Raw genomic sequence first — 14,149 nt, 5'->3', positions numbered from 1 at the left:
CCTCACGGCACAGGAGAGCCAGAGGGCACCTGATTCTAGTCCCCAGGGCAGAGGTCTCCTCTGCAGCCTTCCTGCCTCCTTCCTCCAGGACAAGGCGCTCCCCCTGGAGGCAGCACTGTCCATCCTAGGATGGCTCTGCCTGTCATTCATTATTAAACATATATTGAGCACCTAGGGAGTGCAAGGCCCACGGCCCTCCTTCCACATAGTTGAGATAGGTCTCCTGACCTCCCCCACCACCAGGGAGCTGCAGATCACATCAGGGCCTTGGCTCTGTGTCTGCTGCCCTCCATCCAGCCCCTGATCCATGCGGTGGGAAAGCTGGGATACAGGGGGGATTGGCCAGGAGGTCCTACCCTGGGCCCTGACAGACTCCTCCCACGCCCGCCTGCTCACCCAGGCCCACCTTAGCAATGCACTTGACCCACTCACGAGCCAGCTCTGCGCTCTCCAGCCCAAACAGGTACAGCCGCTCTCCTTCTGTGTATACCTCAAAGGTGTGCTCAAAACTGTAGATACACAGGCCAGGATTCAGGCCCACTCCACCCAGCACTGCCCCCTCACCCACCACACTGCCCTGGTGACTACCCTTCCCCTGGCCCCCTACGAGGTGGGAGAAAAGCCTTAGGCTAGGGCCTCGGGAAACCCGGTTTAGCCCCTGCACAGCCCCAGCTTGCTGTCCGACCCTGGGGAGGTCCTGCCCCTCTCTGGGCCTGTTTCCCTGTCTCCCCAGTGGAGGGTTGGACTTTACATCAATAACAGTCTGTGATTCTGCCCAGGGGTGCTCACCCATGGGTGTTGGGAGTGGGCACTGCCAGACACACAATCTCGCTGGCCCGAATCTCCCCGTTGGGGGTCACTGCCCGCTCATTCTCATAGTAGCTCAGGACCCCGTCGCTAAGCACACACCAGCGTCGGCTGAATTCTGGGAAGAAGTTGGGCAGGGGAACCATGAGGGAGCCCTTCACCCTCACCTGAACACTACCTCTGCATCCTCCCTGGGCCTCCACTCCCACCTGACCCATGTCCTCTCCATTCTAACTCACAAGCTTCCCCCAAATCCATCCTCCTCCCTGTAGCTCCACCAACCCAGCCCAGCCCACACCTCTCCCCTGGACCTGCCAGGTCTGCCCCTGCTCACCTCCCCGGCCACCTCTCTGACCACTCCTGCACACACACCCCACACTCCCTGCTTTTGCTCACCCTGTTCCCTTCACCCACACCCTCTATCTTTCAAGGCCAGCCCAAATGCCATAGGAAGCCTTTCATACCATAACCCCCTGTGCCCCACCCTCCTTTGCCAGCAGTGCCCACTGTTCTATACTCTGCTTCCTCCTATAGTGACTCTGAGGAGACTGACAAGATCCCATAAAGGAACAGAAATGGGAATCTGGACCAGGAAAGTAGGAGAAAGAACAGATTGTCAAGGCCACGCAGGCTCGTATAGTTCACAGCATTGAGTATCACACTGGCTCAGAGCTTCCTGGCACCCAGAGTGAAAAAAGGATGACCCAGGCAGTCATATAAATGACATTACCAGGCAGAGGAAGGTAGACTAGGGGCAGTGCCCCAGGGGCAGTGAGGTGGTGAGTAACACAGAGTTCCAAAGAAATCTCTTTGGGAGTTGGAGGGCTTCATCCGGGTGTGCTGAAGGATGCGGTGAGCAACGGCCTCAACGATGCTCACACAGCAGATACTGTCTGTCATCCTGGCTATGAGGACATGACATTTGCCCTCTGAAGGCAGTGTGTCCCAGAGCCTGCCTCCCAGCCTGGGCTCCCTCCAGGAGCGCCAGCCCTGCCTCAGTCACTCCTCATCCTGCAGACACCTGCAAGGGCCCACTGTGTGCTAGACACTGCTCTAGGTGCTGGGGGCTGCAGCGCTGGCCAAGAGAAGTTTATATTCCAGCAGGGCACAGAGAATCAATAAACAGACCCATAAGTAACGTCAGTTAAGTAGTGTGAAAGTCGGGCTTGCTATTTTAGATTAAGTGGTGGGGAAGGAAGTCTTCGAGGAGTGACATTGAAACAGAGAGCGGTTTGAAATGAGAGACTAACCACGCAGATATTTAGAGAAAAGCATTTTGGGCAGAGGGAACAGCAAGTACGAAGGGTCTGGTGAGCATGAACGGTATGTTTGAGAAACAGCAAGGAGGCCAGTAAAGCTGGAGCAGAGTGAGCGAGGGAAGAGGAGTCAGAGAGGTAATGGGGTGGGGTGGCTGAGTGCAGGTCCTTGCGGGACGTGGTAATAAGGACCGTGGATTTTACTCAGAGTTGGGAGCAAATGGAAGGCTGAGGTGATAGATGGACAGACCTTTAAGCTTAGTCCTCAAACTTCCTAGCATCCACGTGCTCCAAATACCAGATGCCCAAAACAGGGCCCACACCTAATAGGTACTCAATAAAGTCTTCTTTGTTTTAAAGGAAACTCTGGCAGTGACTTGCTCTGCAGTGCCATGCTCTATTCCCACCCCGATCAGCCCATTTATTAAGCACCAACTGTGTACCCGAGACCACACCCAGAGTGCACTTGGTGCCCTCATGGATCCCCCAGCCTGGCCAGCTCTGGCTTCTCTGGCCCAGCCACCATGCCAGAATGCCATGGCCAGGGCGGGCTCTGGCCCGGCACCCACCTTCCCGGGCCCGGCGGTCCTGTAGCAGCTTCCCGGCGGAAGCGGTCTTGTAGAGGAAGCCGCTGTGGCTCACAGTTGGCAGGACAACTGAGTAGTGCTTTTCCAGGGGCCTCACTGAATCCAGCCGAGGTACCTCTTTTGGGAAGGGGGGGAAAGAGTGGCTGGTCACGCTCACTATCCAAGGGTGCCCCCTCGCCCCCACCTGGGCTGGGTATTTAAGCTGGCACTCAAGTCACCCGCCCCTCCTTCCCCAGCACCGTTCCCTGACTAGCACTCCTGGGCTCCTACTGCCACATTCAGGATTTTGCCTAAGCCATTCTCCACCTTTCCCCACTTGTGAGAATTCCATCCCACTCACAAGGCCCGGCTCCAGTACCTCTCCTTCCAGGGAGCTCCCCTGAAACCCCAGCCCAGCTCTTCCTGTTGCAGGCACAGGACCAGCACACTACAATGAGTGGGGGGTGGGGGGGGGGCGCGCCTCGAGCAAACTCATCAACAGTAAGGGAGCATGTCTCAGACAATGCAAAGCCTAAGGAAGCAGCCTGGCTCCAGCCCTGCTCCCAGCAGTCCCAAAGCCCAAGCCAGCTGGGTGGTCCCCTGTGCCTTCCCTGGACACCTGGGCTCTCTCCAGCCCGGCACACCCCGCCCACCCATGGCCCTGAGCCCAGAGTCCTGGCCGCAGATCTCCACCCTCAGTCCTAGGATGTGGCCCCAGAGGCTAACGCTGGGCCATGACCAGCGGCGCTCACCCCCACCACCCCCTCCTCAGCTACCCCGAGAGTGGGAGCCAAACGGGACCCAACCCGTCTGCAACAGAGCCCCACCCAGACAGAACGGCGGACAGGGCTGCTGTGGTGAGTCCCCCGCACACAGAGAAATGCAGCACCTCCCCCCGACAGCAGCGCAGACACGCTCTGCACATGCACAAACTCCAACGCCCTCGACACCCCCAGGGACAAGGAAGCAGAGCCACAGCAACTCAGAGACACACGGACACCGGCACACGGATGCCACCCCGAGGTCCCACACTTGGGTCAGGGAGGAACCCACAAATACACAAAGAGATGCAGAGACGGAGACACAAAGGGAGATGCAAACAAACACGCGTGTGAAGGGGAAGCCAGAGGCACAGATGTACACTGACGTGCAAACCCGAAACGTCACACACACTCTTGCACCAGGGCCCCTGGAGGAGTTGTAATTATAGCTCAAGTGGTACGTAAATCAAACCTCACAGGACAATACCCAGCCCCTAGCACCCAATAACTGGCATCCCCTCCAAAGGGCCAGACCCTGGCAGCAGGGAGGCCCCATCCCTTGAGGAGGATGGTCCCACCAGCCACTCACCTGTGGTCCGGTTGTTTCGAAGGAATTCCATCTGCAGTGTCTGTCCCGCCTGCTCAGCGAGAGCCAGGGGCGTGGGGACTTCAGGATCCCCCGAGAAGCAGTTGACCCCAGCCCCACAGCCCAGGAGCGCCTGGGTCTCAGCCAGGTCTGAGGTTGTGACTGCGGCACACAGGGCCTGGGAGGAGGGGAGAGGAGTGGGGAGGGTCAGCCTAAGCCAGAGTGAGGGGCAAGTGGGACAGGGGTCGTGCTGCGGTGGGGTTGGGGTGCGGGGTCGGGAAGAGGAAGGGGTCACCCAGGTTAGGGGTCCATCCTCAGGGTGAAAGAGAAGAAAGGGAGGAAGAAAGACAGGAGGAGGAAAAGAAAGGCCAAGAGGAGTGGGGGGGGGGGCAGGGGCATCCCCACAGAGGCCAGGGGTCCTAGCAGTCCAGGCCTCACCCTGCTGACAGCCCCCTGGGACCCTGTCAGCCACCAGGCGTGTTCTCTAGAGGCTCTCAAGCTCCCTCTGCCTTGTGGAAGGCCAGAGGGGGGTGCTTTGTAGCTCATTCCTCCCACATTTGAATTCCTCACCGCCTGCCCATCCCTCCCAACCAATGGGAGCTGCCGCCCCTCCTGGCTAGCGGGCTAGACTGGGCTGGGCTGGGGGCTGGACGCCTGGGTTCCTGGGAGGTGGAGGCCTGGCTCCCACTGGGCTTCTAGCTGGACTGAGCCCGACTGGGTGGGGCTGCTTGGGGGAAGGGCTGAAGGTTGACCAGAAGTCACAAGCAGCATCCCTCTGCCTCGGAGCAGGCAACCTCCCACTCAGGCCAAGCCAGACCAGGGACAGGGCTTGGCTCCCAGCCTGTCAGGGCCTGGGGCCCATGAGGGGCCTCATCTTGAGTGGGGTGTGGAAGGGGATGGGTTGGAGCAGCCAGCTGTTTTTCATGAGCCTGACAGGAAATAGCATCCCCACCAAGTTCACTCCTTTTGGCAGGATTCAGGAGCAGGACGGGGTGAGGAGACAGAGGAATCAGGAGCGGAGGGAGGCAGACAGATGCTGGGGACGTGGCCTTGGCCCAAGGGTCAGGCCTGGCTCCTCCCTGCTTTGTCCCAACTGTCCCTGTGGCTTGGGCAGGGTCCTTCTGCCCTCTGGGCCTCAGTTTCCCTACAGGGCCACTCATCACTCTGAGCTAGTGGAAAAGATGGGCTGAAACAGAGTGAGGAATGTAGGGGGGGGCATGAATAACGGGGGTGTTTTAAGAGGCCTCACAGGCCCAGTGCCCTGACCTTGTCCAGCTCCTCCTGGTTGCCAAAGAGCGGATGGTAGCGTCGGTACTTTCCCTCACGGTATTTGGCCTCTAGGTGGCACCGCCGGGCACCAGGGCTGCTGCTGGGCTGCAGAGCCTCACTGGGCGGCACGTTGGCTGCCCAGAAGCGGTTCCCAGCAGCATTGCCCAGCTGTAAGAAGAGCTGCGGGTGTAGGCAAGAGGTTAGAAGGGAGCCTACAGCCAGGGGCCCAGGCCCGGCAAAATGCTGGGTTTGAGGCTGTTAGGCGAGGGGCTGGAAGAGCCAGGCCACACGCCCACTTTTCCATCAGGGAAGCTGAGGGACAGCGGGGCCTGCTGGCGGCCATGGGTGCTCCCCCACCAACCCTGGGCCTGAGTCCAGTTCCCAGGACAAGAGGCAGGCAGTCTGACAGGCGGACGCCCCAGGCCTGGTGCCTGGCTGGGGGTCTTGCTACTTCCCCACCCAGTCCCACATCTGGAACTCTACATTCCTGAGACTATCACAGCCGGGGGTGGGGTGTCGGGGGGTGGCGGCGAACCCGTCAGCCAACTGGGTGGACAGGGATTTTGGAAGCATCTCCTGTCCCTGACATTCCTCTCTGGGCACAGGGGAAAAGAGGTGAGGGCAGACTGTGCACAAGAGTCTGGCATTCGGGGGACTAGTTTATTCATTCTTTCATTCTGCCGATCACTCATTCCACAGCCATTTCCTGGGCCTCCCACCTTGCCTGTTTGTCAGGGCCTGCGTGGGGTGCTGGGGTCAGAGCAGAGAACAAAGAGGAAACAGTCCCAGGCGCCACTGACTCACTCTGTGACTTTGGGCAAGTCATTTTCTCTCCCTGGGTCTCAACGTCCTCATCTGTAAACTGGGGGTTCTAACCCTAACTCACAGGGGATATGACGCCCAAATTACTCTGAAGTCTGCAGCTTGGCTGGGGCTGTCAGGAAGGCCATGTGTGGTCAGGCCCTGGTCCAGCCTCCTGTTGCAGGTTCTCCCCTGTAACTACCACACATATCAGTACCTGGCAACCCCAAGTACACAGGCACAAATGTACACGTGTGAGCATCCCCCAAATGGACATACTCACACCCACTGGTGCACGAGTAGAGATAAAATGAAGTAAATATTTTAGGCTTTGCAGGACACAGTCTCTGTGGCATATTCCTTTTGGTGTTTTTTGTTGTTGTTGTTTGTTTGTTTTTTCAAGCAACCTTTTAAAATTGTAAAAACATTCTCAGCTCACTGGCCAGTTTGCTGACTTTGCCAAGAATCAGCTTTTCCAAAATCCCACCTCCTAGATGATCCCAAAGGTCTCTTCTAGCTCCAGGGTGCTGGGGTTGGTGAGATGGGGGAGATGGGGTTGGAAGACCCAGGCAGCAGCTGAGAGGGGCAGACCCCAAACATAGCTGGTTCCCTACCTCGATGAGTGTTTCCGTCCACACCTTCCTGTCCATCTTCAGGCTCCGCACCTTGGAGATACCAGCACCCAGGCCACGGTGCTCCCCTGTAGACAGAGAGCCAGACACGGGGTCATCTGGGCTCTCTCCTTTACATGAGCACTCCCCCCCCACCCCGATCCCAGTGCCCATGGGGGCAGACAGGGAGAGGCCATGGGCAGGACCCAGAGGCTAGGCCTGCAGCTCCATCTCCCACACACTCCTGCCCAGGGCACCCCAAAATTGAGCCCTGTAATTGACACCTGGGTTCCTGCAGTAGTCCCCCAGCTGGTTCCCTACAGCCATGCTTGGCCCCCTGCAGGCCACTCTCCACACAACCCAGCCAGAGTGATCTCTTTAAAATGCAAACCTCTTACTTCAAACCCCTGCTTTAGACACTCTCTTAATTCTCCCCAGAATTAGATCAAAATTCCTTACCTGCTTCTTCTCACCTCATGCCTCTCCGCCTCCCCTTCCCCCCCAACACTCAAATTCTCCTCCCTCTGCTAATCATCCATGTTCATTCCTACCTCAGGGCCTTTGCACTCACTGTTCTTTCTGCCTGGATTCTCTTCCCCCATTTCCCCAAGGTTAGCTCCCTCCTGACATTCAGATCTCAGCTGACCTGTCACCTCCTCAGAGAGGGCTTCTCGGCAAACACGTTCTCTACCTAGCACTTGTTACTGCCTGATACTTCTACTGGTTTGTGTATGTATTTTCTGCCTCTCCCCATCAGAATGTAAGCTGCCTGAGAGAAGGAATGTTGACTGCCTGCTTTAGGGTCTAGCCTCAGTGCCTGGAACAAAGCCTGGCACACAGTGAGCGCTTAATAAATCTCTGTGAAATGAAAGGGGAGGGGGGAGTTGGGCTTGGAAGGACGCAACCTTGCTCAGCTACAGATCCCACAAGGGACCCCTGGAGCAGGGATTGGGCTGGGGGCACCATGAGTGCCTGGCACTGCCTGGCTCTGGCTTAGGCCTCACCTCGCTCTGCAACCTCCTACAGAGCATCTCATCCACTCTGGACACCCTCACTCCTTCCATGAGCCGATGCCTCCCTAATCTGGTCTCCAATGGAGTCATCGCTTTCCACACCCATCCCTCATAGCCCAAGGCCTCCTAGACATTTGACCTAGATGTCCCACAGCAACTTCCCAGAACTGTTGCACCCCTGGGTCCCCACCTCCAGCCACCCAAGACTGTTCCCAGTGGGGCCGAATTCCCAGCACTCGGCACAGTGCCCAGCACAGACCCTCAATAAACGCTGGTTGAATAGATGAATGTATCTGAGGCTCCACCCTCTTTCTCTCTCATCCTCCGCGTATGACCTGGGACTCTTCCTCCATAGATCTAAACGCCTCTCAAATGCTCACTTTCTGGGACCAGGCTCCACCTCCTCTCTCTCGTGGATCCAGCAGCAGTCTCCTTGCTAGTCTCCAGTCTCACCAGCTCTGATGCAGCTTCCACCCATCAGCCAGAGTGGGATGCACAAATCTGACCACGTCCCTCCCGCCCCTGCCTCCCATCCCCCTCTGGATAAAACACCAGCTCCTCCCTCTGCTTGCAAAGCCCTGCCAGACCTGGCCTACTTCCGCTCTTCTGATGTGACAGCCGTGCTAGACTCCAGCAGGCCTGGGCTCAAATCCAGACTCACTTACTTGCCAGGTGACCGTGAAGAAGCCATTTCCCCTCTCTGTGCCTCGGTGTCCCCACTCATGACGTGAGAAGCTGAATCCCTGCCGTGCAGGTTAATTACGGTGGGAAAGGCTTGACACAGAGGTGCAACTTCATAAACGATGCTCTCTGATACTGCCTTCGCTCCAGCCCCACCAGCCAGACAGACCACCTGCCTTCTCAGCACCTCAGCCCTGTCCTGCCCTGGTCTGGCACCCCAACCCCCCTACACACCTGCACAGCACTTGCAGATGACAACGCAGAGGTTGATGGAGGCCCAGTCAGGCTGGGCAGCTCCACAGTCAGCGCAGAATCTGTTGGGGGCCATGGCCCAGATGCGCTCAGCCACCTCCCAGGTAGACAGGGCCTCGGCAATGGCTCTCTGCATGGCCTCCAGCCACTGCTCCTTCTCCAGCTCCGATTCGGCCAAGAAGCTGGGGACACAGGAGTGGGGTAGGGGACTGGTGGGAAAGGACTCAGAGGGATTTGGGGGCAGCATGAGGTGGCACAGCACGAAGGGGGGTGAATAATGCACTGAGAGCTGACTGTCGGAAGAGGGAGGCGCCCAGGGTCTGTGGGGAGGGTGGGCGTGGACAAAGGCAAGGACACCCCAAACCTGAGAGACGTGTGAATGAGGGCTGGGGGCGGAGGGGCCAGAGGAGGCTCTGCCCTGCCCAGGGAGTAGAAAATGCTGTTGGGAAGAAATGGTGCCCAAGCTAAGCCTTGACAGATGAGGAGGGCTCACCCAGGTGAAGAGGTAGAAAGGTGTTCTAGCTAGACAGAGGGAACAGCACGTGTGAAGGGACAGGAGGGCACACAGGGCATTCCAGGGCCTGCGGGCAGGATGGGGGTACTGGCAGAAAAGAAGCTGGGAGACAGAGAAGGCAAGCCTGTGCCATGCAGAGGAGGTGAGAGTGTACTCAGAGGACAGTAGTGAAGCCGTAGAGGGTTTCAGGGGGGTGAGGGACACAGAGATGTTTTCCCTCTAGCTCTTTCTTTTCCTGCTGCCACCAAGTCACATGTGTGCATTCAAGATTCGGCTCCACCACTGCCATGGCCGAGGAGGGCATTGCTGCTGGAGATGGAATGGACGTCAACGCTGCTTTACGAGAGGTGCTGAGACCACCCTTGCCCACGAAGCCTGAATCTTCCGAGCTGCCAAGGCCTCAGCCAAGCGCTAAGCCCGTCTCTGCGTGCTTGCGTCCAACTGCGGGAGCCCACGCACGCCAGGCTGGTGGAGGCCCTTGGAGCCGAACACCAAATCAACCTGATTAAGGTCCATGACAACAAGGATCTAGGGAAATGGGCAGGGCTCTGGAGAGCTGACAGAGAAGGAAAACTCCAGAGAAAGTGGCTGGTTACAGTTGTGTGGTAGTTAAGGAGGATGGCAAAGAATCTCAGGCCATAGACGTCAATCAAAGATTACTACGAATCTAAGAAATGAACAAATACAAACTTGGCTTTCAACAAAAAGGAAGAAAAAGGATCCTCTGACGGTCACAGATAGGCAGCCCAAGGGTGAAGAGGCAGGCGCCAGGCCAGAGGGCCCACAGGCCTAGGGCCTGCAGGAAAGGGGCCAGACGGAGGTGAGGGAGTGATGGAGGCAAGACGGGGGCAGTGATGATGGGTTTGCACAGGGATGAGTAGGAGAGGTGGGGTCCCCGTGGGTGGAGATGGGGCCCAAGGAGAAGCAGTGAGCTGGGGAGGAATATACGGGGGAAAATGTCCACAGAACCATTAGACGTGCAGCTCTAGAGCTCAGGAGAAAGACCCTGAAGGCAGAGATCTGAGCTAAGGGCGAAAGAGATGATGCTGGAGGAGGGGTGACATCGTTTAGACTGAGCAGTCACCGCACGCTGTATCAGATACAGCTTTACAGAGACTGCCTCACAGATGAGGAAACTGAGGCACAGAGAGGCCAAGTGATTTGCCCAGGTCATGAAGTGACCCAAGGATGGACCCCAGATGTTACAGACTGAAGCGCGTCCCCCTGAAATTCACAGAAATTGAGGCTTCAGCCTCAAACCCCCGTGTGACTGTATCTGGAAATACGGCCATTAGGGAGGTAACTAAGGTTAAATAATGTCCTAAGAGCAGGTTTTTTTTATAAAGAGAGGAAGGGACGCCAGACATCTCTCTCTCTTTCCACGTGCACAGAGGAAGGGCCGTGTGAGGACACAGTGAAGCGGCGGCCACTTACAAGCCAGGAAGAGAGACCTTGCCAGAAACTAACCCTGACAAAATCTTGACCTTGGACTTCCAGCCTCCAGAACTGTGAGAAAATAAACTTCTGTTGTTTAAGACCCTGGGTCTGTGGTATTCCGTCACGGCAGCTGAGCTGATACACAGGATTTAAACCCAGGCATGGCACAGTGCCTCAGAGGCAGTGGCTGAAGGCCTGGGAGTGGGCGAGTCCATCTAGGTAGAAGACAGAGGACAGAGACAGACCACTGAGGGACGGCTGAGGTCAGAGGAAACCAAGATGGTAGAGTCTTGGAGGCTCAGGGAAAAGCACCCAGGATGGGCACGAGATAGGGAGTGAAGAGCAGCCTTTGATCGCAAGCAACTATTATTGACAGACACGCACTTTTGAGGGAGCAGGGCAGGCTGGAGGGGATAGCAGGGTGAGTGGGCGGTGCAGAAAGCCCATATGGAAGCACTGTGGCAGGGAAGGGGGGACAGTGATGGACAGAGGGAGGGGGGTATAAGTGAGATTTCTTAGAAGGAAGAGATCAGAGCAGGTTAGCAAGTGAAGGTAAAGGCCCAGCAGGGTGGGTAGGGCTGGGAAGAGAGGGGAGAAATCCATCCTAGAAGAAGGGGCAGCTTCCTACATACGCAAGAAGAAAATACTGGGAGGGAGTGAGGATGCAGGTGAACAATGAGGGAGGCTCACCTGAAGATGCGGTAGGGGGTGGTGAGGTCGAAGCCGCGTCGGTCTGCTGCTTCCTTCACGTTGCCCACGCTCATGTCGATGAAGGTGATGCCGATGCCCAGGTGGTACTCCTGGCAGTAGGTGGGAAGGGGTGAGGGCAAGCCTGAGGGGTGGGGCTCAAGGCCCAGGGAGGGGGCAGAGAGGAGGGGGAGGTGGTACTTTAGGGACTAGAAAGTGCCCAGGAAGGAGATAAGGGAGGGCTCAGGAATCTGGGCATGGGTAAATGGACCTTGATCAGAGGCCATGTAGCAATAAGTAAGAGGTGCAAGAGCCAGGGCGGTGATGGGAGGGTAATGCTCAGGGACCAGGCAGGAGAGGAGTCAGAACTAGGGGCAGGAAGCGGGGCAGGCAAAGAGCTGGGTCAGGGGAAGGGGGAAAGGGAAAGGGCGGGGCTGAGTGACCAGGTGGGCAGGGCTGAGGGACCAGGTTAGGTGAGGTGGGGGCTTGAGGGACCAGGTGGGCGGGGCTGAGGGGCTGAGGAACCAGGTGGGCGGGGTAGAGGGACCAGGTGGGTGGGGTTGAGGGAACAGGCGGGCAGGGGTTGGGGCTGAAGGACCAGGTGGGTGGGGGGCAGGGCTAAGGGACTAGGTGGGCAGGGGAAACGGGAGAGGTTCGGCAGCCTGGCTGACCAGTCGCACCTCCAGATTCTTGTAAAGCTGCACTTTGTCCCCAACCACGGCCACATAGAGTCTATTCTTGAAGCCACGTAGCTCCAGGCTGCCGGCGCGGTCAGGGGGCTCTGAGCCTCGAACTCCCAACGGATGAGCACTAGACAGTCGGGCCCGAGCACGCTGCTCAGCCACCGCCTGCTGCAGGGCCTGCATCCACTCCTTCCGCTCCGCTGCAGGCACAGGGGAAGGGGCAAGCCCCAGCTCAGCCTGGTGGGGATCCCCCTAAGGGTTCCCCATTCCAGGCCCCTCAGGCAACACCTCTGCCAGAAAGCCCACCCAGGCTGGCCCACCTATCTCTAAGTTCTCTGACTTGGACAAGCTCAGGCTCCAATCCCAGCTGTGCCACTTAGGGTGGGCAAGGCGCTTGGCCTCTCTGAGCCTGCTTCTCCCCTGTAAATGGGGATGTGTGGTTCTGAGGACTCAGCACAAAGCTGGACAGAGGAGGCCCTCCCCTCCCCCACCTCACAGAGGGTTGACTCCTCTCTCGGTTTGATGTGGGGGGAGCAGATGTGCCCTGGTTCTCCTCCCTCACTTCTCAAGCCAAACTGCCAGTCTTCCTCCTGCCCCCCTCCCTACCATCACTCTCCGCCCGGAAGGCAAAGGTCCGGTTGTTCGTGATCACTTCAAACTTTTGGTCCCCAATAGCAGCCACTCGGGAGATGCAGGCCACAGGGACAAAGCGCTTTGAGTAGGCATCCTGGGGGAGAGAGAGGAGCCGACTGTGGGGTGAGGCCCACAGAGGCCCAGCCCCTCCTTGACTCCCTCAACCTCTGTTGAAATGAAGGTTGCAGCCCCACCTCCCACAGGTGGTGACAGCCGCTACACCAACCCTGGCCAAGGCCAAGGCTGGCCAATGGGCCAGGAGGACACAGTTCAAGGAGTCACACTACAGCTCTGGTGAGGACTCATCTAGGGACGGACTCCACCTGGGTCCAGTGTTGGGGTTCAACCCAAGACCAGGCTGAAGCAGGGTCATATCACGGACGAACACGGGCCTCACCTTGTTACTATCAAAGTATCGTAGGTGATCGGTATCCAGTCTCACCCATCGCTTCTGATAGATATAAGATCTGGAGAGGCAGAGGCAGAGGGACAACAGAGCAAAGGACTGGGAATTAGGGAGAGGCTCCGGGATCACCCTAGCCCCCTCTGGAAGCCACATACAAAGTTAGGAACAGCCAGGTCCAAGGGAGGAAGGATCCCAAGTGGTCACTGAGAAGATGAACTTTTACCTACAGCAAGAGTGATTGATGTCAGACTCAGAGTAGGACTTCCCAGTTTCGGGATTTTTTTTTTTTTGGCTGCTCTGTGCAGCATGTGGGATCTAGTTCCCCAACTAGGGATCAAACCCGTGCCCCCTGCATTGGGAGCGCAGTCTTAACCACTGGACCACCAGAGAAAGGACTTCTCAGTGTTAAGGGTAATAAAGCATAGGTCTGGTGGGGATGATCAGCAGTTACAGTCTGCCTGGAGGGAGACCTGCTCCAATAACCCTGTCCCCTGTGATTTTCTGATCCGCGATACCAGTATACTAGAGCCCACACCATGCAGAGCACCAGTAGGACCCACCAGGCTTCACTCACCCTTGCGGTGGGTTCTTGTCCAGCCAGCCAGCCTTGATGACCGGTGGGCTGGGAGTGGGGCCCACAGGCAGCCCGTCCATGGGGTGCGGTGGGAGATCAGGAATCAGGAGGCTGCTGGGCAAGGATGAGCTCAGGCTGCTAGTGTGCCATCCACCACTGGGGGGAGAAGAGAGGGAGTGAGGAGGCCAGAGTGGGGGCTCCCATGGGGTGGGGGCGGAGGACACGGAGAGGCTGGGCCGGGCTTGGGGAAGGAGGATAGCTGGGTGGGAGAACCACCCGAGAGAAGAGGACGCTTACTTGGGGATGTCCTCGTAGGCGTGGCCATCCTCATCTTCATCCCCTTGGTCGTCCCCGGACAGCTCCTCCCCCTCGCTCAGCAGACTGGCCACACGCACGGCCCGCGGGACTTGGCTCACTGGGGGGTCCTCCTGTTCCCCAGACCCGCTCAGTGTCATGCTCCCCTCCAAGCCCCAGATCACACCCAACTAGGGGCTGCCATATCCCCCTCTGTCCACTCCATCCTGGACCCACACAACTCTGCACATTTACTTCTCTTTCCTCACACTCCTCTCCTCCCCAGCCCCCAGCAGTCTGCATAGGGACCCAGGGAGA

At 57.8% G+C, this 14,149-nt stretch overlaps 1 protein-coding gene and 1 pseudogene across 12 annotated transcripts in view; one reads left to right on the top strand and one right to left on the bottom strand.

The window, feature by feature from the left end:
• Positions 1 to 14,149, bottom strand: part of ARAP1 (ArfGAP with RhoGAP domain, ankyrin repeat and PH domain 1) — a 71,481-nt gene that overhangs the window by 21,782 nt on the left and 35,550 nt on the right. For 11 of the 12 annotated variants that reach the window (XR_003791521.1, XM_029208838.1, XM_029208835.1 and 8 more), the window contains 13 exons: positions 13,835 to 13,965; positions 13,538 to 13,693; positions 12,955 to 13,024; positions 12,531 to 12,651; positions 11,922 to 12,124; positions 11,245 to 11,354; positions 8,586 to 8,785; positions 6,661 to 6,746; positions 5,243 to 5,425; positions 3,980 to 4,154; positions 2,633 to 2,767; positions 790 to 925; positions 407 to 509 (listed from right to left, as the gene is read on the bottom strand). Coding sequence is in view for 11 of the 12 variants with exons in the window: in XM_029208838.1 (XP_029064671.1) it covers positions 407 to 509; positions 790 to 925; positions 2,633 to 2,767; positions 3,980 to 4,154; positions 5,243 to 5,425; positions 6,661 to 6,746; positions 8,586 to 8,785; positions 11,245 to 11,354; positions 11,922 to 12,124; positions 12,531 to 12,651; positions 12,955 to 13,024; positions 13,538 to 13,693; positions 13,835 to 13,965 (1,809 nt within the window). In the remaining variant the exon portion in view is untranslated. The remainder of the gene's footprint in view (positions 1 to 406; positions 510 to 789; positions 926 to 2,632; positions 2,768 to 3,979; positions 4,155 to 5,242; positions 5,426 to 6,660; positions 6,747 to 8,585; positions 8,786 to 11,244; positions 11,355 to 11,921; positions 12,125 to 12,530; positions 12,652 to 12,954; positions 13,025 to 13,537; positions 13,694 to 13,834; positions 13,966 to 14,149) is intronic. The other variant, XM_029208845.1, reaches the window with a different exon arrangement.
• Positions 8,862 to 10,574, top strand: LOC114887285 (annotated as a pseudogene).

The sequence above is a fragment of the Monodon monoceros genome, unplaced genomic scaffold, assembly GCF_005190385.1.
Source record: "Monodon monoceros isolate NGI ecotype Baffin Bay Population unplaced genomic scaffold, NGI_Narwhal_1 Super_Scaffold_7, whole genome shotgun sequence".
Lineage (NCBI taxonomy): Eukaryota > Metazoa > Chordata > Mammalia > Artiodactyla > Monodontidae > Monodon > Monodon monoceros.
Note: the sequence above shows the minus strand (reverse complement) of the source record. Positions and strands in the feature narration are given on the sequence as shown.